The sequence below is a fragment of the Oncorhynchus masou genome, chromosome 31 (genome assembly GCF_036934945.1).
Source record: "Oncorhynchus masou masou isolate Uvic2021 chromosome 31, UVic_Omas_1.1, whole genome shotgun sequence".
In the NCBI taxonomy this organism is placed as follows: Eukaryota; Metazoa; Chordata; class Actinopteri; order Salmoniformes; family Salmonidae; genus Oncorhynchus; species Oncorhynchus masou.
Window position 1 is genome coordinate 8,343,202 of NC_088242.1, and position 26,815 is coordinate 8,370,016.

Genomic DNA, 26,815 nt, shown 5'->3' on the forward strand with positions numbered 1-26,815 from the left:
CTCTGCAGCTCCTTTTTCAACCTCTCTCTCTCTCTCTCTCTCTCTCTCTTGCTCTGTCGGTATCTCTCTCAATCTCTCTCTCTCTCCCTCTCTTGCTCTCCTTGTATCTCTCTTTAATCCATTCCGTATCCAGCAGTCTCTCTTGTTCTTTCCCTCTCCCTCATAATTCAAATCTAATGAGCGTTAGGAAGCTGGACCTACCCAGTGAGAGCGTGTATTTAAATGCAGGTGAAAACCCTAAGCTGCACTCCCATTGGTAGTCCCACAGTTGTGTAGATGTGGCGGAATCCTATATGTGGGACTAATCATGCCACGCCTTTAATAAAATAAATAATCTTCTGTTAGTCTGTGTACCAAATGGCAGCATATTCCCTTTATAGTGCACTACTTTTACCATGGCCCTATAGGGCTCTGGTCAAAAGTAGTGCACTATATAGGGAATATGGTGCCATTTGGGACACACCCAATAAATCTCAGTTGACTTATGTTGCACGTTGACCTTAGTGTTTTCATTGTTCAAATAAACCATGAATGAATAATTAAAGCCAGCTGTGCAGTGAGTGGATTTCACCATTAATCACTCTTGTAGTGTTCATATTTTTATTGTTTATTTCACTTTTGTTTATTATCTATTTCACTTGCTTTGGCAATGTAAACATGTGTTTCATGTGCCAATAAAGCCCCTTAAATTGAAATTTGAGAGAGAGAGAGAGAAAAGAGAGAGTGTGTGTGTGTGTGTGTGTGTGTGTGTGTGTGTGTGTGTGTGTGTGTGTGTGTGTGTGTGTGTGTGTGTGTGTGTGTGTGTGTGTGTATCTCAGCACAACAGGGCAGGAACCAAGAAGAAGCAAGAAGAGACAGAACAAAAGTCAATCGTTCCTTTTATAATCGTTTGTATTTAAAATCAGTTGTTGACCAATCACAGACCAAATCTGAGCAACACGGCCAATTAAATCATACCAACCAACATCTGCTAGGAGCGGGTCACACCTTGATCTGATGACCGGAGTGGTCTGATTCACAAATCATCACAGAGATATATTACACATCACACAGTACATCCGTTTAGAAGGCATCAAAGCTCCCACCGGAGAACAAGTTCCAGACAGATACCAAACATGGGTTCAAAAGTCTTATATTCTAACACGCATTTTTAAAAGACACTTCTTTGGATTCTTTGTTTTTTGCAATTCAACTATTCCAAGAATGTTTGTCAACCTCTGTCATGTGTGAGCTTGTCTCCAAAGGATACATAGAGTCTGTGTGGGTTTTGGTGAATTGTTTGTCCAACGTGTGGTTATGTTTACCAAAGGGAAAACGTCAGAGCCTGTTACTGCTTGTTTGAACACAGCCGGCACCATTCACTGACTTCAGAATGTGTGTTACCTAGACATTACCGAGATGTAGCAGGAGATAAGAACTCAAATATTCTGATACCAAAGTCATAAAAGCACACTGGTCAGGCTACTGTTGAATCGTTTCTGTGTTCTGAGCTAGTAATCTACTGTACAGTGGCACATGTTATTAAAATGCAATAATGAATAATGAATAATGACATTACTAATTGATTCAGTAAAATTAGCCGGGCCTAATTTAAATTGTTAGGCTACTATTTAGAATTGAATACTGTTAATGGATTTTAAAAAATACGTTCACAATTCATTAGCTAACAAGGTTATAACTAAAACAAATGATTACAGTGAGATCTCCATGATCTGCAAAGGTTTAAGGCTGTCAACTTCTCTGAACCCCTCCCTGTTTGACAACCGTCTGATGTGTCCCCCTGGCAACCGCTCTGGCTTCTCTCTGTCGTCCCTACCTCCTTCCCGAGGGAAGCATCAACCTACGATCCAACAGAACACCAAGCGTCTTGTACAAACTTGCCCCCTCGGAGGGAAAGCTCTTAGCACACCTAGATGCCAAATAACTGACCATGAGCCAGGCTATCAGAGCCGTAGGCACTATGAACGACAAGTACCACCGGGCAGCTCGGGATGGCTACCTGGACCTACTCAGAGAGGCCACTCGGAAGCAGCTCAACGCGCCCGATGAAGACGGAATGACACCGACGTTATGGGCTGCGTACCACGGCAACCTTGACGCGCTCCGACTCGTTGTGGGAAGAGGGTAAGTTTCGTTACGTTTCCTAAGCAGCCGATAAAGCCTATAGCTTCTCTTGCGAGGAAGTAACAAGGCAACTAATTTTAAAAATAGCTCAGGTGTCCGGATTGCAAATTGGCCTACCAGTTGAAGTATCAACAAACAGGTGTGGAGGAGCATTGTCGCATGTCAGTGCAGCGTGCGCAAAGGCAAGTTTGCAATTTATGCACAGTATCTTCTCACTTCCTTCCATACGAAAGGGCAGAGTCAGAGCAATATAGCCTAGACCAGAGACATGCAATTATGTATATGTTTATATACAGTGCAATCGGAAAATAGTCAGACCCCTTGACCTTTTCCAAACAACACAGGAGAATGGAGAGGAGCCCCAACATACAGGTGGCACTGATGATTGGATTGAGGGTTTCAGTCCTGGAGGAGAGAAGCCTCACTACTGCTTTTTAGTTACGTTACAGCTTTATTTAGTTACGTTACAGCTTTATACAGCTTTAGTCTAAAATTGATTAATTCGTTTTCCCCCCTCATTAATCTACACACAATACCCCATAATGACAAATCAAAAGCAGGTTTTTATATATGTTTGCAAATGTATTACAAATAAAAAACTGAAATATCACGTTTACATAAGTATTCAGACCCTTTACTCAGTACTTTGTTGAAGCACCTTTGGCAACGAATACAGCCTTGAGTCTTCTTGGGAATGAAGCTACAAGCTTGGCACACCTGTATTTGGGGAGTTTCTTCCATTCTTCTCTGCAGATCCTCTCAAGCTAAGTCAGGTTCTCTCCAGAGATTGGGTTTAAGTCTGGGCTTTGGCTGGACCACTCAAGGACATTCAGAGACTTGTCCCGAAGCCACTCCTCTGTTGTCTTGGCTGTGTGCTTAGGTGTTGTTGTCCTGTCCATGTTTTTATTAAACCTATTTTAGAGTAATATAACGTAATAAAATGTGGAACAAGGCGTCTGAATACTTTCTCGAATGCATATTGTATATTATATAATGTACATTTACTTATATAAGGAATAGGGCTCCATTGGGGACGCACCCAGACAGTCATGGTGGTGGGAACTGGTTGGATCAGAGCCATGACATGCTGGTCCAGGAATCGAACACGCTATCCTGGCATTGAACTGCAGAAGATCACTAAAACCTTCAGTCAACTGGTTCAGATTGCTGTCTAGGAACAACATTTACATTCAAACGGCCAGCTCGGGATTTATGTCTGCTAGTTTGACCCTCCTCTCCCCGTCCAACAGGGCTGTTAATGTGATGGACACCTCTGTGTTTCCATTTTTAACAAGCCTAATCAAAGGCAAATGTCACTGACAGAAGGATGGCCTGCTAACCAATACTCTCTCAGACACCAATGCACAACCGTGCTGCGTGAATACTTATGTACGTGTGCAAGTGTGTACACACACACACATACACACTCACTCATTCACTCACGCACGCACGCACGCACGCAAGCTCGCACGCACACACACACACACACACACACACACACACACACACACACACACACACACACACACACACACACACACACACACACACACACACACACACACACACACACACACCTCTATGGAATTAGCAGTGGAAAGGGAAAGGGGGATAAGTAGTCAGTTGTACAACTGAATGCCTTCAACTGAAATGTGTCTTCCGCATTTAACCCCAACCCCTCTGAATCAGAGGTGATAAACATCAGCTCAATTACATGAGATGCTTGTTTTCATTCAGACCGACTTTTGAAAGGGCCCACTCCTCCACCACATTGTTAGCCTGCATGTTAGCCTGCATGTTAGCCTGCATGTTAGCCAAATCAAGTCAAATCAAATGTTATTTGTCACATACACATGGTTAGCAGATGTTAATGCGAGTGTAGCGAAATGCTTGTGCTTCCAGTTCCGACAATGCAGTAATAACCAACAAGTAATCTAACTAACAATTCCAAAACTAATTTCTTATACACAGTGTAAGGGGATAAAGAATATGTACATAAAGATATGAATGAGTGATGGTGCAGAGCAGCATAGGCAAGATACAGTAGATGGTATCGAGTACAGTATATACATATGAGATGAGTATGTAAACAAAGTGGCATAGTTAAAGTGGCTAGTGATACATGTATTACATAAGGATGCAGTAGATGATAGAGTACAGTATATACGTATACATATGACATGAATAATGTAGGGTATGTAAACATTATATTAGGTAGCATTGTTTAAAGTGGCTAGTGATATATTTTACATCCTTTCCCATCAATTCCCATTATTGAAGTGGCTGGAGTTGAGTCAGTGTGTTGGCAGCAGCCACTCAATGTTAGTGGTGACTGTTTAACAGTCTGATGGCCTTGAGATAGAAGCTGTTTTTCAGTCTCTCGGTCCCAGCTTTGATGCACCTGTACTGACCTCGCCTTCTGGATGATAGCGGGGTGAACAGGCAGTGGCTCGGGTGGGTGTTGTCCTTGATGATCTTTGTGGCCTTCCTGTAACATCGGGTGGTGTAGGTATCCTGGAGGGCAGGTAGTTTGCCTTACGGTTGTGGGCGGAGCAGTTGCCGTACCAGGCGGTGATACAGCCCGCCAGGATGCTCTCGATTGTGCATCTGTAGAAGTTTGTGAGTGCTTTTGGTGACAAGCCGAATTTCTTCAGCCTCCTGAGGTTTGTAGAGTCGCTGCTGCGCCTTCTTCACGATGCTGTCTGTGTGAGTGGACCAATTCAGTTTGTCTGTGATGTGTATGCCAAGGAACTTAAAACTTACTACCCTCTCCACTACTGTTCCATCGATGTGGATAGGGGGTGTTCCCTCTGCTGTTTCCTGAAGTCCACAATCATCTCCTTAGTTTTGTTGACGTTCAGTGTGAGGTTATTGTCCTGACACCACACTCCGAGGGCCCTCACCTCCTCCCTGTAGGCCGTCTCGTTGTTGTTGGTAATCAAGCCTACCACTGTTGTGTCGTCCGCAAACTTGATGATTGAGTTGGAGGCGTGCGTTGCCGCGCAGTCGTGGGTGAACAGGGAGTACAGGAGAGGGCTCAGAACTCACCCTTGTGGGGCCCCAGTGTTGAGGATCAGCGGGGTGGAGATGTTGTTGCCTACCCTCACCACCTGGGGGCGGCCCGTCAGGAAGTCCAGTACCCAGTTGCACAGGGCGGGGTCGAGACCCAGGGTCTCGAGCTTGATGACGAGCTTGAAGGGTACTATGGTGTTAAATGCCGAGCTGTAGTCGATGAACAGCATTCTCACATAGGTATTCCTCTTGTCCAGATGGGTTAGGGCAGTGTGCAGTGTGGTTGAGATTGCGTCGTCTGTGGACGTATTTGGGCGGTAAGCAAATTGGAGTGGGTCTAGGGTGTCACGTAGGGTGGAAGTGATATGGTCCGTGACTAGTCTCTCAAAGCACTTCATGATGACGGAAGTGAGTGCTACGGGGCGGTAGTCGTTTAGCTCAGTTACCTTAGCTTTCTTGGGAACAGGAACAATGGTGGCCCTCTTGAAGCATGTGGGAACAGCAGACTGGTATAGGGATTGATTGAATATGTCCGTAAACACACCAGCCAGCTGATCTGCGCATGCTCTGAGGGCGCGGCTGGGGATGCCGTCTGGGCCTGCAGCCTTGCGAAGGTTAACACGTTTAAATGTTTTACTCACCTCGGCTGCAGTGAAGGAGAGACCGCATGTTTCAGTTGCAGGCCGTGTCAGTGGCACTGTATTGTCCTCAAAGCGGGCAAAAAAGTTATTTAGTCTGCCTGGGAGCAAGACATCCTGGTCCGTGACTGAGCTGGATTTATTCTTATAATCCGTGATTGACTGTAGACCCTGCCACATACCTCTTGTGTCTGAGCCGTTGAATTGAGATTCTACTTTGTCTCTATACTGACACTTAGCTTGTTTGATAGCCTTACGGAGGGAATAGCTGCACTGTTTGTATTCAGTCATATTACCAGTCACCTTGCCCTGATTAAAAGCAGTGGTTCGCGCTTTCAGTTTCACGCGAATGCTGCCATCAATCCAAGGTTTCTGGTTAGGGAATGTTTTAATCGTTGCTATGGGAACGACATCTTCAACGCACGTTCTAATGAACTCGCACACCGAATCAGCGTATTCGTCAATGTTGTTGCCTGACGCAATACGAAACATGTCCCAGTCCGCGTGATGGAAGCAGTCTTGGAGTGTGGAATCAGCTTGGTCGGACTAGCGTTGGACAGACCTCAGCGTGGGAGCTTCTTGTTTTAGTTTCTGTCTGTAGGCATGGATCAGCAAAATGGAGTCGTGGTCAGCTTTTCCGAAAGGGGTGCGGGGCAGGGCCTTATATGCGTCGCGGAAGTTAGAATAACAGTGATCCAAGGTTTTGCCAGCCCTGGTGGCTCAATCGATATGCTTATACATTTTAGGGAGTCTTGTTTTCAGATTAGCCTTGTTAAAATCCCCAGCTACAATGAATGCAGCCTCAGGATGTATGGATTCCAGTTTGCAAAGAGTCAAATAAAGTTTGTTCAGAGCCATCGATGTGTCTGCTTGGGGGGGAATATATACGGCTGTGATTATAATCGAAGAGAATTCTCTTGGTAGATAATGCGGTCTGCATTTGATTGTGAGGAATTCTAAATCAGGTGAACAGAAGGATTTGAGTTCCTGTATGTTTCTGTGATCACACCACGTCTCGTTAGCCATAAGGCATACGCCCCCGCCCCTCTTCTTTCCAGAAAGGTGTTTGTTTCTGTCGGCGCGATGCGTGGAGAAACCCGCTGGCTGCACCGCCACCGAGAGCGTCTCTCCAGTGAGCCATGTTTCGATGAAGCAAAGAACGTTACAGTCTCTGATGTCCCTCTGGAATGCTACCCTTGCTCGGATTTCATCAACCTTGTTGTCAAGAGACTGGACATTGGCGAGAAGAATGCTAGGAAGTGGGGCACGATGTGCCCGTCTACGTAGTCTGACAAGAAGACCGCCTCGTTTCCCTCTTTTACGAAGTCGTTTTTTTGGGTCGCCGGCTGGGATCCATTCCGTTGTCCTGGTTGAAAGGCAGAACACAGGATCCGCTTCGCGAAAGTTATATTCTTGGTCGTACTGATGGTGAGTTGACACTGATCTTATAGTCAGTAGTTCTTCTCGACTGTATGTAATGAAACCTAAGATGACCTGGGGTACTAATGTAAGAAATAACACGTAAAAAAACAAAAACTGCATATTTTCCTAGGAACGCGAAGCGAGGCGGCCATCTCTGTCGGCGCCTGAAGTACTACGAGTACTAGTTCGGACTCCTGTCCTTGTGAGCTACAGTAGTAGGCAGCTACCGCCAGATAACGGCTATAATCTTTGTTCCCCACACAAACCACTGGGCTACCGAGTGGCGCAGCGGTCTAAGGCACTGCAAATCAAATCAAAACAAATGGTATTAGTCACATGCGCCGAATATAACAGGTGAAACAGTGAAATGCTTACTTACGAATCCCTAACCAACAATGCAGATTAAAAATAATACGAGTAAGAATAAGAAATATATAAATGTGTATATATATATATATTTACACCTTTATTTACCTAGGCAAGTTAAATAAGAACACATTCTTATTTAAGAAAACATTCTTATTTTCAATGACGGCCTAGGAACGGTGGGTTAACTGCCTTGTTCAGGGGCAGAATGACAGATTTTTACCTTGTCAGCTCGGGGATTCAATCTTGCAACCTTACAGTTAACTAGTCCAACGCTCTAACAACCTGCCTCTCATTGCACTTCACGAGGAGCCTGCCTGTTACGCGAATGCAGTAAGAAGCTAAGGTAAGTTGCTAGCTAGCATTAAACTTATCTCATAAAAAACAATCAATCAATCATAATCACTAGTTAACTACACATGGTTGATGATATTACTAGTTTATCTAGTGTGTCCTGCGTTGTATATAATCGATGCGGTGCGCATTCGCGAAAAAGGACTGTCGTTGCTCCAACGTGTAACTAACCATAAACCTCAATGCCTTTCTTAAAATAAATACACAAGTATATATTTTTAAACCTGCATATTTAGTTAATCTTGCCTGATAACATTAATTTCTTTTAACTAGGTAAATTGTGTCACTTTTCTTGCAGCAGAGTCAGGGTATATGCAGCAGTTTGGGCCGCCTGGCTCGTTGCGAACTGTGTGAAGACTATTTGTTCCTAACAAAGACAGCCAACTTCGCCAAACAGGGGATGATTTAGCAAAAGCGCATTTGCGAAAAAAGCACAATCTTTGCACGACTGTACCTAACCATAAACACCAATGCCTTTCTTAAAATCAATACACAGAAGTATATATTTTTAAACCTGCATATTTAGCTAAAAGAAATCCAGGTAAGCAGGAAATATTAACCAGGTGAAATTGTGTCACTTCTCTTGCGTTCATTGAACGTATGCAACAGTTTGGGCCGCCTGGCTCGTTGCAAACTAATTTGCCAGAATGTTACGTAATTATGACATAATTATGACATAACATTGAAGGTTGTACAATTTAACAGCAATATTTCAACTTATGGATGCCACCTGTTAGATAAAATACGGAATAGTTCCGTATTTCACTGAAATAATAAACGTTTTGTTTTCAAAAATTATAGTTTCCGGATTCAACCATATTAATGACCAAAGGCTCATATTTCTGTGTGTTATTATGTTATAATTTAGTCTATGATTTGATGAGGGACTATTTTATAGAGCAGTCTGACTGAGCGATAGTAGGCAGCAGCAGGCTCCTAAGCATTTATTCAAACAGCACTTTCGTGCGTTTGCCAGTAGCTCTTCTCAATGCTTCCAGCATTGAGCTGTTTATGACTTCAAGCCTATCAACTCCCAATATTAGGCTGGTGTAACCTATGTGAAATGGCTAGCTAGTTAGCGGGGTGCGCGCTAATAGCGTTACAATCGGTGATGTCACTCGCTTTGAGACTTGGAATAGTTGTTCCCCTTGTTTTGCAAGGGCCCCAGCTTTTGTGGCGCGATGGGTAACGATGCTTCAAGTGTGGCAGTTGTCAATGTGTTCCTGGTTCGAGCCCAGGTAGGGGCGAGGAGAGGGACAGAAGCTATACTGTTACACTGGCAATACTATAGTGCCTATAAGACCATCCAATAGTCAAAGGTATATGAAATACAAATGGTATAGAGAGAAATAGTCCTATAAATACTATATTAACTACAACCTAAAACCTCTTACCATGGAATATTGAAGTCTCATGTTGAAAGGAACCACCAGCTTTCATATGTTCTCATATTCTGAGCAAGGAACTTAAACGTTAGCTATTTTACATTGCACTTTTACTTTCTTCTCCAACACTTTGTTTTTGCATTATTTAAACCAAATTGAACGTTTCATTATTTATTTGAGGCTAAGTTGATTTTATATTAAGTTAAAATAAGTGTTCATTCAGTATTGTTGTAGTTGTCATTATTACTAATAAATATAAAAAAATTGGCCGATTAATCGGCATCGGCTTTTTTTGGTCCTCCAATTAATCGGCATCGGTATCGGCGTTGAAAAATCTAAATCGGTCGACCTCTAATACAAACCCCCCAAAAATCTATTTTAATGCCAGGGGGTGAATACTTTCACAAGCCACTGTAGAGTTATTAAAGTGATTATACATAGATGATAACAACAGAGATAGTCTGGGTTTCCATTTGATTAGATGTTCAGGAGTCTTAGTAGAAGCTGTTTAGAAGCCTCTTGGACCTAGACTTGGCACTCCGGTACCACTTGCCATGCGGTAGCAGAGAGAACAGTATATGACTAGGGTGGCTGGAGTCTTTGACAATTTTTAGGGCCTTCCTCTGAGACCACCCGGTGTAGAGGTCCTGGTTGGCAGGAAGCTTGGCCCCAGTGATGTACTGGGCCGTATGCACTACCCTCTGTAGTGCCTTGCGGTTGGAGGCTGAGCAGTTGCCGTACAACTGTAGAGCCTTTAGAGTATCTGAGGACCCATGCCAAATCTTATCAGTCTCCTGAGGGGGAATAGGTTTGTCATGCCCTCTTCACAACTGTCTTGGTGTGCTTGGACCATGTTATTTTTTATTTTTTTATTTATCCGTTATTGTACCAGGTAAGTTGACTGAGAACACATTCTAATTTGTAGCAACGACCTGGGGAATAGTTACAGGGAGAGGAGGGGGATGAATGAGCCAATTGTAAACTGGGGATTATTAGGTGACCGTGATGGTTTGATGGCTAGATTGGGAATTTAGCCAGGACACCAGGGTTAACACCCCTACTCTTACAATAAGTGCCATGGGATCTTTAATGACCACAGAGAGTCAGGACATCCGAAAGACGGCACCCTAACAGGGCAGTGTTGCCAATCACTGGCCTGGGGCATTGGGATATTTTTTAGACCAGAGGAAAGAGTGCCTCCTACTGGCCCTCCAACACCACTTCCAGCAGCATCTGGTCTCCCATCCAGGGACTGACCAGGACCAACCCTGCTTCGCTTCAGAAGCAAGCCAGCAGTGGTATTCAGGGTGGTATGCTGCTTGTTGGTGATGTAGACACCAAGGAATTTGAAGCGCTCAACCTGCTCTACACTGCAGCCCCATCAATGAGAATGGCGGCGTGCTCGGTCCTCTTTTTCCTGTAGTACACAATCATCTCCTTTGTCTTGATCACGCTGAGGGAGAGGTTGTTGTCCTGGCACCACACAGCCAGGGCTTTACCCTCATCCCTATAGGCTGTCTCGTCGTTGTCGGTGATCAGGCCTACCACTGTTGTGTCATCGGTGAACGGGGAGTACAGGACAGGATTGAGCATGCACCCCTAATGGGTCCTTGTGTTGAGGATCAGTGTGGCGGTTGTGTTGTTACCTACCTTTACCACCTGGGGGAGGCCCGTCAGGAAGTCCAGGATTCAGTTGCAGAGGGAGGTGTTTAGTCCCAGGGTCCTTAGTTTATTGATGAGCTTTGAGGGCACTATGGTGTTGAACTCTGAGCTGTAGTCAATGAATAGCATTCTCACATAGGTGTTACTTTTGTCCAGGTGGGAAAGGGCAGTGTTGAGTGCAATAGAGATTTCATCATCTGTGGATCTGTTAGGGTGGTATGCAAATTGGAGTGGGTCTAGGGTTTCTGGGATAATTGTGTTGATGTGAGCCATGACCAGCCTTTCAAAGCACTTCATGGCTACAGAGTGCTACGGTTCGGTAGTCATTTAGGCAGGTTACCTTAGTATTCTTTGGCACAGATACTATGGTTGTCTGCTTAAAACATTTTGGTGTTACAGACTTGGACAGGGAGTGGTTGAAAATGTCAGTGAAGACACTTGCCAGTTGGTCAGCGCATGCTCGCAGTACACATTCCTGGTAATCTGTCTGGCTCTGCTGCCTTGTGAATGTTGACCTGTCTAAAGGTCTTACTCACATCGGCTGCAGAGAGCGCGATCACACAGTCTTCCAGAACAGCTGGTGCGCTCATGCATTTCAGTGTTATTTATCTCCAAGCAAGCATAGAAGTAGTTTAGCTCGCCTGGTAGGCTCGTGTCACTGGGCAGCTTTCGGCTGTGTTTCTCTTTGTATTCTGTAATGGTTTGCAAGCCCTGCCACATCCGATGAGCGTCAGAGCCGGTATAGTACTGTTCGATCTTAGTCCTGTATTGACGCTTAGCCTGTTTGATGGTTCGTCGGAGGGCATAGCAGGATTTCTTATAAGCTTCCGGGTTAGAATCCCGCTCCTTGAAAGCAGCAGCTCTAGCCTTTAGCCCAGTGCGGATGTTGCCTGTAATCCATGGCTTCTGGTTGGGGTATATTCGTACAGTCACTGTGGGGACAACCTCATCAATGCGCTTATTGATGAAGCCAATGACTGATGTGGTGTCCTCCTCAATGCCATCGGAGGAATCCCGGAACATATTCCAGTCTGTGATAGCAAAACAGTCCTGTAGCTTAGCATCTGCTTCATCTGTCCACTTTTTCATTGTTCGAGTCACTGGTGCTTCCTGCTTTCATTTTTGCTTGTAAGCAGGAATCTGAATGATAGAATAATGGTCACATTTGCCAAATGGAGGGCGAGGGTTGAGTTTTGTATGCGTCTCTGTGAGTGGAGTAAAGGTGGTCATCCAGAGTTTTTTTCTCCCTCTGGTTGCACATTTAACATGCAGATAGAAGTTTGGTAAGACAGATTTAAGTTTCCCTGCGTTAATGTCCCCGACCACTAGGAGCGCCGCCTCTGGGTCAATGTTTTCCTGTTTGCTTCTGGCGGAATACATCTCATTGAGTGCGGTCTTAGTGCCAACCTCGCTCTGTGGTGGTATGTAGACAGCTACGAAAAATACAGATGAAAACCCTCTAGGTAGATAGTGTGGTCTTTAGCTTATCATGAGAGACTCATGAGATACGCAAAACCTTCAGACTTCCTTATCGTGCACTAGCTGTTATTTACAAAAATACATAGTCCACCGCCCCTTGTCTTACCAGATGCTGCTGTTCTGTCCTACTTATACAGCGTATAACCAGCCAGCTGTATGTTGATAATGTCATTGTTCAGCCACGACTCCGTGAAGCTTAATTAAGATATCACAATTTTGAATGTCCCATTAAACTACCAGTCTTCCGTGTAGGACATCAATTTATTTTCCAAAGATTGCACGTTAGCTAGCCGAATGGAAGAAATGGGGATTCCCCCGAAGGCAGGCCGCCCTCCGGCCTCTTTTACTCCGTCTTCTCTTCACGCAAATGACGGTAGTCTGGGCCTGTTCTCAGGAGAGCAGTATGTCATTCACGTCAGGCTCGTCGGACTCGTTAAAGGAAAAATAGGATTCTGCCAGTCCGTGGTGAGCAATCACAGTTCTAATGCCCAGAAGTTTTTTTTTTTCGGTCATAAGAGATGGTAGCAGCAACATTATATACACAATAAGTAAAAAACAAGTTACAAACAACGCAAAGAAACAAACAAAAAAACACAATTGGTTAGAAATACGGAAAACGTCAGCCTTGTTCTCCGGCGCCATCTTGCTTCTCTGTGCTAGAGGCGTCACTACAGACCCTGGTTCAATTCCAGGCTGTATCACAACCGGCCGTGATTGGATGTCCCATAGGGCTGTGCACAATTGGCCCAGTGTCATTAGGGTTTGTCCGGGGTAGGCCGTCATTGTAAATAATAATTTGTTTTTAACTGACTTGCCTAGTTAAATAAAGGTAAAAAAAATGGTTTTAATATACATCTCCCAGTCAGAAGGTCCTGTACGGTCAGAATACACCCTCAGCAGTCTCGCAATGGTGCTTTCTGACTTCCAATGGGAAACAACAGAGACGCGGGATTTAGGAGTAAGGCTATATTATCGTTTGATAAGTCAGCTACTCTTTCAGCTACCGAAGCTCCTTTGTGCATGTGTACAGACAGTATAGGTAAAAATACCTCTTTTGTTGAAGGTTTAAATGCTGGACAAGCAGGTGTGGATGGAAGGGCTATAATGCCTATTTAGAGAGCCTTTTGACAACCCACTATGGTGGAGACAGCACCCAGGAGAACCAGAGTAGAAGAGAGGATGAGGGTAGGGGGAGATGGGACAAGAGGAAGGTAGGGAGAGAGGGTAGGGAGAGAGGACAGGCAGGAGAGGACAGGAGGAGGCGGGTAGGGGGAGAGGACAGGAGGAGGAGGGTAGGGAGAGAGGGCAGAAGAGGAGGGTAGAGAGGGAGGGTACAGAGAGCGAGATAGGGCAGAAGAGGAGGGTAGAGAGAGAGAGGACAAGAGGAGGGTAGGGGAAGAGGACAAGAGGAGGGTAGGGGGAGAGGACAGGAGGAGGGTAGGTAGAGATCAGAGGAGGGTAGGGGGAAGAAGGGAGTAGGAGGGTAGGGTCAATACTCCAGGGATATGTTAAGACCTTAGTGACAGGTTTATAAGGCATGATGGTAATGAAGTGTGGAGAGAGCCGTAGATATTGATGCCTGAAAGAAGCGGCAGTGTCAGATGTGTAAAATAGATATTAACAGCGTAGATCTTGACTGTGGAGAAAAGGTCAGGGTGAGGGAAAGGACTAATAGGACAAATAGATCCTCTAACAACTGTCCCGGGGCATTGATGCTGCAGCAAAGGCCCAGGCTGGCAGTGGCTGAGATAGGGATGGACAGGCCCAGGCTGGTGGTGGCTGAGATAAGGATGGACAGGCCCAGGCTGGTGGTGGCTGAGATAAGGATGGACAGGCCCAGGCTGGTGGTGGCTGAGATAAGGATGGACAGGCCCAGGCTGGTGGTGGCTGAGATAAGGATGGACAGGCCAAGGCTGGTGGTGGCTGAGATAAGGATGGACAGGCCCAGGCTGGTGGTGGCTGAGATAGGGATGGACAGGCCCAGGCTGGTGGTGGCTGAGATAGGGATGGACAGGCCCAGGCTAGTGGTGGCTGAGATAGGGATGGACAGGCCCAGGCTGGTGGTGGCTGAGATAAGGATGGACAGGCCCAGGCTGGTGGTGGCTGAGATAAGGATGGACAGGCCCAGGCTGGTGGTGCCTGAGATAGGGATGTACAGGCCCAGGCTGGTGGTGGCTGAGATAGGGATGGACAGGCCAAGGCTGGTGGTGGCTGAGATAGGGATGGACAGGCCCAGGCTGGTGGTGGCTGAGATAGGGATGGACAGGCCCAGGCTGGTGGTGGCTGAGATAGGGATGGACAGGCCCAGGCTGGTGGTGGCTGAGATAGGGATGGACAGGCCAAGGCTGGTGGTGGCTGAGATAAGGATGGACAGGCCCAGGCTGGTGGTGGCTGAGATAAGGATGGACAGGCCCAGGCTGGTGGTGGCTGAGATAAGGATGGACAGGCCCAGGCTGGTGGTGGCTGAGATAAGGATGGACAGGCCCAGGCTGGTGGTGGCTGAGATAAGGATGGACAGGCCCAGGCTGGTGGTGGCTGAGATAAGGATGGACAGGCCCAGGCTGGTGGTGGCTGAGATAAGGATGGACAGGCCCAGGCTGGTGGTGGCTGAGATAAGGATGGACAGGCCCAGGCTGGTGGTGGCTGAGATAAGGATGGACAGGCCCAGGCTTGGTGGTGGCTGAGATAGGGATGGACAGGCCTAGGCTGGTGGTGGCTGAGATAAGGATGGACAGGCCCAGGCTGGTGGTGGCTGAGGTAAGGATGGACAGGCCCAGGCTGGTGGTGGCTGAGATAAGGATGGACAGGCCAAGGCTTGGTGGTGGCTGAGATAAGGATGGACAGGCCCAGGCTGGTGGTGGCTGAGATAAGGATGGACAGGCCCAGGCTGGTGGTGGCTGAGATAAGGATGGACAGGCCCAGGCTGGTGGTGGCTGAGATAAGGATGGACAGGCCCAGGCTGGTGGTGGATATCAGAAGGCCTGCTAGAAGATTAGGAGGAGCTTGCATACTACTGGAACTTAGCAATGCTGATCTGCTCCTACTTCTTCTCTGCGTTATACAGGCCTCTTTCTATGTCGTATCTAAATTAATGGGGCTGAACATATAGGGTGGTTTCCCAGAACTATTAGACATAATCCTGGACTAAATGGCACTGAATATAGATGCTCTGATTGGGGAACATATTTCATACACTGAATATAGATGCTCTAACTGGGGAACATATTTCATACACTGAATATAGATTCTCTAACTGGGGAACGTATTTCATACACTGAATATAGATGCTCTGATTGGGGAACATATTTCATACACTGAATATAGATGCTCTGACTGGGGAACATATTTCATACACTGAATATAGATGCTCTGACTGGGGAACATATTTCATACACTGAATATAGATGCTCTGACTGGGGAACATATTTCATACACTGAATATAGATGCTCTGATTGGGGGACATATTTCATACACTGAATATAGATGCTCTGATTGGGGAACATATTCCATACACTGAATATAGATGCTCTGATTGGGGGACATATTTCATACACTGAATATAGATGCTCTGATTGGGGGACATATTTCATACACTGAATATAGATGCTCTGACTGGGGAACATATTTCATACACTGAATATAGATGCTCTGATTGGGGAACATATTTCATACACTGAATATAGATGCTCTGATTGGGGGACATATTTCATACAAGTGTCCTATTACTATTTCCTGTTAGAGATTGAGGGAGCAGATTTGGAAATCAGAAGCTGTAGCCTATTTTCAGATAAATGATACATGAAAACAAGAAAGTTATGAGGCTCTGTTTTATTTACATATCAACACCAGTTGTTTTGGTCTTTAACTGGGCCACATTGTAGGGTAGTAGGGTTGGCTTACTGTTGAGTCAGATCTCTTGGTAGTCCCGTTGATAGTCAGATCTCTTGGTTGTCCCGTTGATAGTCAGATCTCTTGGTTGTCCCGTTGATAGTCAGATCTCTTGGTTGTCCCGTTGATAGTCAGATCTCTTGGTTGTCCCGTTGATAGTCAGATCTCTTGGTTGTCCCGTTGATAGTCAGATCTCTTGGTTGTCCCGTTGATAGTCAGATCTCTTGATTGTCCCATTGATAGTCAGATCTCTTGATTGTCCCATTGATAGTCAGATCTCTTGGTTGTCCCGTTGATAGTCAGATCTCTTGGTTGTCCTGTTGATAGTCAGATCTCTTTGATGCACATTGATTGTGATGATGACGATGCACATTGATGACGATGCATATTGATGATGATGATGACGATGTACATTGAACCTGTAAATGCATGAATGTTCAATTTGTACAGACATGCAGGAAGTAGAAATCAGGGTCAAGTGTATGAAGAACAGCCAGCGTTCATCAGGACGCAACATTTTGGAATGTTCAGATAGAAATATGTTATGTAGAACAAACATGCCTCTCTCTGACTTGTAGAATAATGAATCACAACGGCTCTTTTCGTGGCATTTCTATCTGCAATGTTCGACAACATTTGGCAACTGAACATGGCCCAGGTGTTGACCTTGTGGCTCGCTGGGGTCACAGCTTCTCTGGGTGTCTGTGAGAGAAAAGATTCTCAGTCCATATGTTGAATAATACATGTTAACATCGCTGTAATGTTTCACCTGCACATCTCAATTATTAATCACACCACAGCCACGCTGGGCCGGATGGGTGAGGGCAACACAGGAAAGGGGAGGGGCTCTGACACGCAAAGCAGGAAGTGATATATAACTGTCATGTCATGACATCCTTGTGTTGTGTAATGTTTGCGCCTTTTCATCAAAAGATCCCTCACTGTTTGAGGGTATATATATGTCACTTTGTATTTATTTAAAGGTATAATTATAAGTTGCAGAGTCATGGTCTGTAGTCAGCACAGTATAAATGGTAGTCAGCGGTATGACATGAGGTTACCCAATTAGGTCATCTTACTTCCTGAATTGAGTGTGATGTGAAAGAGGATATAGGCATAGCAAAGCAGAGGTGGGTTCATTTTTCTCTGTTCTGTAAACCCGTTGATTTACAGACTCCTTATTAGGTCATTATCGGGTCATTATCATGTTAATGCCATGATCATTACCAGGTCATTATCGGGTCATTATCGGGTCATTATCGGGTCATTATCGGGTCATTATCGGGTCATTGGCATTATCGGGTCATTATTGGGCCATTATCGGGTCATTGGCATTATTGGGTCATTATCGGGTCATTATCGGGCCATTATCGGGTCATTATCAGGTCATTATCAGGTTATTGGCATTATCGGGTCATTATCGGGTCATTATCGGGTCATTATCAGGTCATTGGCATTATCGGGTCATTATAGGGTCATTATCAGGCCATTATCAGGACATTATCGGGTCATTATCGGGTCATTATCAGGCCATTGGTATTATCGGGTCGCTATCAGGTCATGATCAGGACATTATCGGGTCATTATCAGGTCATTATTGTGTCAAGGTCAGGTCATTATCATGTCATTATCGGGTGTCACAGACATACAGTAGGTACACACACCATGTCTCAGTTTCCCGGAACCAGATTAAGTCTATTCCTGGATGGAAATAGAGTGTGATTTTGTTGTTGCTGTCCAGAAGTAAATCTGGATGTAGGAAAGTACATGTTAACATCTGTAATTGATGGTCTCTGCTGAAGCAGCAGTAAAAGGCCTGAGTTTTTAATCCTTGTGTTCCTTCTCCTCCTCTTCATCCTTCCAGAGGTGACCCTGACAAGTGTGATATTTGGGGCAACACTCCGCTCCATCTGGCCGCCGCCAACGGCCACCACAGCTGCCTGTCCTTCCTGGTATCGTTCGGTGCCAATGTGTGGTGCCTGGACAACGACTACCACACGCCCCTCGACATGGCCGCCACCAAGAGCCACATGGACTGTGTCCGGTACCTGGACTCCATCGCCGCCAAGCAGTCTGTCCTCAACCCCAAGGTGAGGTATCAGGAGCAATGACAAGGAACAGTCATCTGATCAATTTTGACCTGATCACGGGAAGAAACTTTACTGCGACTACTAAATTACCATTGGCACGTATAGCCTACGTATCATTTTGAAATGTATGTAGTTCTGTCCTTGAGCTGTTCTTGTCTATTAATGTTCTGTATTATGTCATTTTTAATATTCAATGTGGATCCCAGGAAAGGTAGTTGCTGCTTTGGCAACAGCTAATGAGAATCCAAATAAAATACAAATACCAATTTTATACCAGTAGGTTGTAAAAAAATATATATTTTACCATCATACTTGTATCCATTTGAACAAAATATTTGTATTTGAATTATATTTCAGTTATTTGTTTAAATTATATTTGCTATACACCTGTTCTGCCAGTCACATTCTGTCGAAAGTCCCCAAAGCACACACATCCATGGGTCACTATACTTTTCAGTTCACTGCAGCTAGCGGCTGGAACGAGCTGCAAACAACACTCAAACTGGACAGTTTTATCTCCATCTCGTAAATTAAAGACTCAATAACGTACACTCTTCCTGACAGTTGTGGCTGTTTTGCGTGATGTATTGTTTTCTTTACCTTCTTGCCCTTTGTGCTGTTGTCTGTGCCAAAAAATATTTGTACCATATTTTGTGCTGCTGCCATGTTGTGTTGCTACCATGCTATGTTGTTGTCTTTAGGTCTCTCTTTATGTAGTGTTTTGGTGTCTCTCTATGTAGTGTTGTGGTGTCTCTTTATGTAGTGTTGTAGTGTCTCTATTTATGTAGTGTTGTCTCTCTTTATGTAGTGTTGTAGTGATTCTCTTTATGTAGTGTTGTGGTGTCTCTTTATGTAGTGTTGTAGTGTCTCTCTTTATGTAGTGTTGTAGTGTCTCTATTTATGTAGTGTTGTAGTGTCTCTCTTTATGTAGTGTTGTAGTGTCTCTCTTTATGTAGTGTTGTAGTGTCTCTCTTTATGTAGTGTTGTAGTGTCTCTATTTATGTAGTGTTGTCTCTCTTTATGTGGTGTTGTAGTGTCTCTATTTATGTAGTGTTGTGGTGTCTCTCTTTATGTAGCGTTGTGGTCTCTCTCTATGTAGTGTTGTGGTGTCTCTCTATGTAGTGTTGTGGTGTCTCTTTATGTAGTGTTGTAGTGTCTCTATTTATGTAGTGTTGTCTCTCTTTATGTAGTGTTGTAGTGTCTCTCTTTATGTAGTGTTGTGGTGTCTCTATTTATGTAGTGTTGTGGTGTCTCTCTTTATGTAGTGTTGTGGTGTGTTGTGGTGTCTCTTTATGTAGTGTTGTAGTGTCTCTATTTATGTAGTGTTGTCTCTCTTTATGTAGTGTTGTAGTGTCTCTCTTTATGTAGTGTTGTGGTGTCTCTATTTATGTTGTGTTGTGGTGTCTGTCTTTATGTAGTGTTGTGGTGTCTCTCTTTATGTAGCGTTGTGGTCTCTCTCTATGTAGTGTTGTGGTGTCTCTCTATGTAGTGTTGTGGTGTCTCTTTATGTAGTGTTGTCTCTCTTTATGTAGTGTTGTAGTGTCTCTCTTTATGTAGTGTTGTGGTGTCTCTCTTTATGTAGTGTTGTGGTGTAGTGTTGTGGTGTCTCTTTATGTAGTGTTGTGGTGTCTCTCTTTATGTAGTGTTGTGGTGTCTCTTTATGTAGTGTTGTAGTGTAGTGTTGTGGTGTCTGTCTCTTTATGTAGTGTTGTGGTGTCTCTCTTTATGTAGTGTTGTGTCTCTCTTTTGTGTCTCTCTTTATGTAGTGTTGTAGTGTCTCTCTTTATGTAGTGTTGTGGTGTCTCTCTTTATGTAGTGTTGTGGTGTCTCTCTTTATGTAGTGTTGTGGTGTCTCTCTTTATGTAGTGTTGTAGTGTCTCTCTTTATGTCGTGGTGTGGTGTCTCTCTTTATGTAGTGTTGTGGTGTCTCTTTATGTTGTGTTGTCTCTTTATGTAGTGTTGTAGTGTCTCTTTATGTTATGTAGTGTTGTGTGTGTCTCTCTTTATGTAGTGTTGTGGTGTCTCTCTTTATGTAGTGTTGTGGTGTCTCTCTTTATGTAGTGTTGTGTTGTGTCTCTCTTTATGTAGTGTGTAGTGTTGTGTCTCTCTCTCTTTATGTAGTGTTGTGGTGTCTCTCTCTATGTACTGTTGTGTGGTGTCTCTCTTTATGTAGTGTTTGTGGTGTGGTGTCTCTTTATGTAGTGTTGTGGTGTCTCTTGTATGTACTGTTGTGTTGTCTCTCTTTATGTAGTGTTGTGTTGTTGTGGTGTCTCTCTTTATGTAGTGTTGTGTGTGTGTGTCTCTCTTTATGTAGTGTTGTGGTGTCTCTCTTTATGTGTTGTCTCTCTTTATGGTGTCTCTTTATGTCTTTATGTGTGTTGTGGTGTAGTGTTGTGGTGTCTCTTTATGTAGTGTTGTGTTGTGTCTCTCTTTATGTAGTGTTGTTGTCTCTCTTTATGTAGTGTTGTGTTGTCTCTTGTTGTGTGTGTCTCTCTTTATGTAGTGTTGTGGTGTCTCTCTTTATGTAGTGTTGTGGTGTCTCTCTTTATGTAGTGTTGTGGTGTCTCTCTTTTTATGTAGTGTGTTGTGGTGTGTCTCTTTATGTGTGGTGTCTCTCTTTATGTAGTGTTGTGGTGTCTCGTAGTGTTGTGGTGTCTCTTTATGTAGTGTTGTGTTGTCTCTCTTTATGTAGTGTTGTGGTGTCTCTTTATGTAGTGTTGTGTTGTCTCTCTTTATGTAGTGTGGTCTCTTTATGTGTGTCTCTCTTTATGTATGTAGTGTTGTGTAGTGTCTCTCTTTATGTATGTTGTAGTGTTGTTGTGGTGTCTCTCTTTATGTAGTGTTGTGGTGTCTCTTTATGTAGTGTCTCTCTTTATGTAGTGTGTCTCTCTTTAGTGTTGTAGTGTGTGTTGTCTCTCTTTATGTAGTGTTGTGGTGTCTCTCTTTATGTGGTGACTCTTTATGTAGTGTTGTGGTGTCTCTCTTTATGTAGTGTTGTGTAGTGTTGTGTGTCTCTCTTTATGTAGTGTTGTGTTGTCTCTCTTTATGTGTGGTGTCTTTATGTAGTGTCTCTCTTTATGTAGTGTTGTCTTTATGTGTCTCTTTATGTAGTGTTGTCTCTTTTTATGACTCTCTTTAGTGTGTTGTGTTGTCTCTCTTTATGTAGTGTTGTGTTGTCTCTCTTTATGTAGTGTTGTCTCTCTTTATGTAGTGTTGTTGTCTCTCTTTTGTAGTGTTGTGGTGTGTTGTGTCTCTCTTTTGTAGTGTTGTGTTGTCTCTCTTTATGTAGTGTTGTCTCTCTTTATGTAGTGTTGTGGTGTCTCTTTATGTAGTGTTGTCTCTCTTTATGTAGTGTTGTGGTGTCTCTCTTTATGTAGTGTCTCTCTCTGTGTAGTGTTGTCTCTCTTTATGTAGTGTTGTCTCTCTTTATGTAGTGTTGTCTCTCTTTATGTAGTGTTGTGTTGTCTCTCTTTATGTAGTGTTGTCTCTCTTTATGTAGTGTTGTCTCTCTTTTGTAGTGTTAGTGTTGTAGTGTTGTGGTGTTGTGTTGTCTCTCTTTATGTAGTGTTGTGTTGTCTCTCTTTATGTAGTGTTGTGTTGTCTCTCTTTATGTAGTGTTGTCTCTCTTTATGTAGTGTTGTGTTGTCTCTCTTTATGTAGTGTTGTCTCTCTTTATGTAGTATTGTGGTGTCTCTCTTTATGTAGTGTTGTAGTGTCTCTCTTTATGTAGTGTTGTAGTGTCTCTCTTTATGTAGTGTTGTGTGTCTCTTTATGTAGTGTTGTGGTGTCTCTATGTATGTTGTGTTGTCTCTCTTTATGTAGTGTTGTAGTGTCTCTATTTATGTAGTGTTGTGGTGTCTATTTATGTAGTGTTGTCTCTCTTTATGTAGTGTTGTGTTGTCTCTCTCTATGTAGTGTTGTAGTGTCTCTTTATGTAGTGTTGTGTTGTCTCTCTTTATGTAGTGTTGTGGTGTCTCTCTATCAAGTGTTGTGGTGTCTCTCTATGTAGTGTTGTAGTGTCTCTCTTTATGTAGTGTTGTGGTGTCTCTTTATGTAGTGTTGTGGTGTCTCTCTCTATCAAGTGTTGTGGTGTCTCTCTATGTAGTGTTGTAGTGTCTCTCTTTATGTAGTGTTGTGGTGTCTCTTTATGTAGTGTTGTGGTGTCTCTCTCTATGTACTGTTGTGTTGTCTCTCTTTATGTAGTGTTGTGGTGTCTCTCTTTATGTAGTGTTGTAGTGTCTCTCTTTATGTACTGTTGTGTTGTCTCTCTTTATGTAGTGTTGTGTTGTCTCTCTTTATGTAGTGTTGTGGTGTCTCTCTTTATGTAGTGTTGTGGTGTCTCTATTTATGTAGTTTTGTGGTGTCTCTCTTTATGTAGTGTTGTGGTGTCTCTCTCTATGTACTGTTGTGTTGTCTCTCTTTATGTAGTGTTGTGGTGTCTCTCTTTATGTAGTGTTGTGGTGTCTCTCTTTATGTAGTGGTGTGTTGTCTCTCTTTATGTAGTGTTGTGGTGTCTCTTTATGTAGTGTTGTGGTGACTCTCTTTATGTAGTGTTGTGTTGTCTCCCTTTATGTAGTGTTGTGTTGTCTCCCTTTATGTACTGTCTCTCTTTATGTAGTGTCTCTCTTTATGTAGTGTTGTGGTGTCTCTCTTTATGTAGTGTTGTCTCTCTTTATGTAGTGTCTCTCTCTGTGTAGTGTTGTCTCTCTTTATGTAGTGTTGTTGTGACTCCCTTTATGTAGTGTTGTGGTGTCTCTCTTTATGTAGTGTTGTGGTGTCTCTCTTTATGTAGTGTTGTGGTGTCTCTCTTTATGTAGTGTTGTCTCTCTTTATGTAGTGTCTCTCTCTGTGTAGTGTTGTGGTGTCTCTTTATGTAGTGTTGTTGTGACTCCCTTTATGTAGTGTTGTAGTGTCTCTCTTTATGTAGTGTTGTGGTGTCTCTTTATGTAGTGTTGTTGTGACTCTCTTTATGTAGTGTTGAAGTGTCTCTCTTTATGTAGTGTTGTAGTGTCTCTCTTTATGTAGTGTTGTCTCTCTTGTCGTGATATGTGTTTTGTCCTGTATTTTATTTATTTATTTTTAATCCCAAGGGAAGCCTTTTACTTTTTAGTAGGCTGTCATTGTACATAAGAATGTTTTCTTAACTAGGCAAGTCAGTTAAATAAAGGTTTAAAAAATATAATACTAATTAGGAACAACTTCCTAATATTGAGTTGCAAACTCAAACCGACGCTCCTGGCGCCTACCCCGTTCAAAAGCACTTCAGTATGTTTCCTTGCCTATTCAACCTCTGAATGGCACATATACCCAATCCATGTCTCAACTGTCTCAAGGTTTAAACATCCTTCTTTAACCCGTCTCCTTCCCTTCATCTACACTGATTGAAGTGGATTTAACAAGTGACATCAATAAGGGATCATAGCTTTCACCTGGATTCACCTGGGTCAGTCTATATCATGGAAAGATTGTTCTTAGTGATTTGTATACTCAGTTTGAATTGTACAGCCTAAACTGCAATGGTGGATACGTGAGGGTAGCCTAGTGGTTAGAGCGTTGGACTAGCAACCGGAAGGTTGTGAGTTCAAACCCCCCGAGCTGACAAGGTACAAATCTGTCGTTCTGCCCCTGAACAGGCAGTTAACCCACTGTTCCCAGGCCATCATTGAAAATAAGAATGTGTTCTTAACTGACTTGCCTGGTTAAATAAAGGTAAAATAAATAAAAAAATATTTAAATAGTGAATAACCAGATCTACCTCTTCTACAAGCTGGTGGAGAAGCTGAAAGACAGAGCATTCCGCGCGACAGCAAGGAGGATAAAAGACTGTGTGAAGATGCAGCAGAAACACCACCAGCGGCTGGAGAGAAAGTTCCTGAAGGAGAGCGTCAGGTCGGATAACTCTGACGCCATGAGTTTCTCCAGTCATAGCAGCAGCAGCACGCTAAGCCGCAATCTTCCTCAGTTCAACACTGTCACTTCCAACATGCCATACTCACAGGTCAGAGGTCAAAAGCATTTCTTCCCTGCTACTTCACTGTCAATTTCTCATGAATGCATTTGATATTACTTTGATAGTCAACGGCAGTTTGAATAAATAATTTGATATTGTTTTTACGTTCCCTGATAAATAAGTTAAGGAGTAAGCTCAAGAAATTTCAGCTATTGATCATTGTCCTTTTTCATATGTCAAACTCTGCCTCTGCTTTACATTTAGTAAATGATCTGTTTAATGTCCTCTCCTGAGTCCAGATTTCGATCTTTTCAATCTATACAGGCCACTGTACACTCCACAGCCAAGGGGAGGACCAAGATTCACAAGAAGCTCGAGAAGAAGAAACAGGTGGACGGCACCTTTAAGATCTACGAGGATGGGAGGAAGAGTGTTCGCTCGCTGTCTGGCCTTCAGCTTGGCCAGGACGTCATGTTCCTAAAGCAGGTAGAACAAGTAGCTACTGTATGTAAAGACACAACATCCAAAACAGTTGGCTCTAACTAACGGAAAGTTAGCTTTAGAAAATAAACGCACTCTATTCTTCCAAACCCATTACATTTCCCACAGGCTTAGTGCTGAAACCTCCTGGGTTATTTCCATTACATTTCCCACAGGCTTAGTGCTGAAACCTCCTGGGTTATTTCCATTACATTTCCCACAGGCTTAGTGCTGAAACCTCCTGGGTTATTTCCATTACATTTCCCACAGGCTTAGTGCTGAAACCTCCTGGGTTATTTCCATTACATTTCCCACAGGCTTAGTGCTGAAACCTCCTGGGTTATTTACATTACATTTCCCACAGGCTTAGTGCTGAAACCTCCTGGGTTATTTCCATTACATTTCCCACAGGCTGAGTGCTGAAACCTGAGTTATTTACATTAAAATGGTTTCTCTTCATTAATGTTGTTTCAACAGGGCACTTACGCCAACTCTAAGGACCACTCGCGCTTCAACATCCGGGACATGTTCCCTCACCACGGCAACAACCACGATCACCATGACAACGACCACTACGATGACGATGAACGTGCCGACACCATCTTCCACCTCTCCCGTGCCATCAGCGACCCGGTTCTCCACGAGGCCGCCTACTCCGAGATCAGCACTGACTCGGGCCGTGACTCCCTTTTCACCCGGCCCGGTCTTGGAACCATGGTGTTCCGACGGAACTACGTCTCCGATGGCCTCTTCGCCATTGGAGCCCGGGACGAGGGTTCCGTGGCTGGCTCCGAGCCGGTGGGCCGTGCCCCTAACGTCCGCCTCCGTGGCCATCTCCCCCGGCTGCAGCCCAGCCTGGATGATGCAATAAAGATAGACAGCATCATGAGCGCCCTGAGCCTCCAGGAGAGGAACCTGCAGGAGCTGACCTGGGAGGAGGCTGACGTGGGCCTGGATGAGGAGCTGCCCTGGGAGGAGGCTGACGTGGGCCTGGACGAGGAGCTGGAGCCTGAGAGTGGACGCCTGGAGACATTTCTTGCCTCGCAGAGCCTGGGAGAGTTCGTGCCCATTTTCAGAAGGGAGAAGATTGACCTCCAAGCTCTGTTGCTCTGCTCAGACCAGGACCTGACCTCCATACACATCCCACTGGGACCCAGGAAGAGGCTGCTAAAGGCTTGTAAGAGACGGCTGGACACCCTGGAGGAACCAGAGGGCATCAAGGACACTGAGCTCTGACGGTCAGTATTACTGTACAAATTACTACATGAAGTCTATGACAGGCAAAGCACGTTACTTTGTTAATCATGGCTCAAACAGCAGAAGGAATCAAGGACACTGAGCAAGGACACTGATTAAGGACATTGAGCAAGGACACTGAGAGGGTCAGTACAACAGACTTCCTTCCTATGTGTTTGTAGCTGATAGATAAATAGGGCCAGTTTGTAGCTGATAGATAAATAGGGCCAGTTTGTAGCTGATAGTTAAATAGGGCCAGTTTGTAGCTGATAGATAAATAGGGCCAGTTTGTAGCTGATAGATAAATAGGGCCAGTTTATAGCTGATAGATAAATAGGGCCAGTTTGTAGCTGATAGATAAATAGGGCCAGTTTGTAGCTGATAGATAAATAGGGCCAGTTTGTAGCTGATAGATAAATAGGGCCAGTTTGTAGCTGATAGTTAAATAGGGCCAGTTTGTAGCTGATAGATAAATAGGGCCAGTTTGTAGCTGATCGATAAATAGGGCCAGTTTGTAGCTGATAGATAAATAGGGCCAGTTTGTAGCTGATAGATAAATAGGGCCAGTTTGTAGCTGATAGTTAAATAGGGCCAGTTTGTAGCTGATAGATAAATAGGGCCAGTTTGTAGCTGATAGTTAAATAGGGCCAGTTTGTAGCTGATAGATAAATAGGGCCAGTTTGTAGCTGATAGATAAATAGGGCCAGTTTGTAGCTGATAGATAAATA

General features: G+C 44.1%; 1 protein-coding gene across 1 annotated transcript; it reads left to right on the plus strand.

Moving 5' to 3' along the window:
- Window positions 1-1,901: 1,901 nt before the first annotated feature.
- On the plus strand, window positions 1,902-26,087 carry LOC135525102 (pre-mRNA splicing regulator USH1G-like). Its single transcript, XM_064952854.1, has 5 exons — window positions 1,902-2,124; window positions 18,196-18,421; window positions 24,189-24,419; window positions 24,696-24,857; window positions 25,329-26,087. Exons 1-5 carry the CDS (start codon window positions 1,931-1,933, stop codon window positions 26,085-26,087), a joined length of 1,572 nt encoding a protein of 523 aa, XP_064808926.1. The 5' UTR covers window positions 1,902-1,930.
- Window positions 26,088-26,815: the final 728 nt, after the last annotated feature.

Excerpts from the sequence above, each read along its gene's own strand:
- LOC135525102 (XM_064952854.1), top strand. The coding sequence starts at position 1,931 with ATGAGCCAGGCTATCAGAGCCGTAGGCACTATGAACGACAAGTACCAC. Across the intron at positions 2,125-18,195 it reads CGACTCGTTGTGGGAAGAGG|AGGTGACCCTGACAAGTGTG; the intron begins GTAAGTTTCGTT and ends TCATCCTTCCAG. Across the intron at positions 24,420-24,695 it reads CCAACATGCCATACTCACAG|GCCACTGTACACTCCACAGC; the intron begins GTCAGAGGTCAA and ends CAATCTATACAG.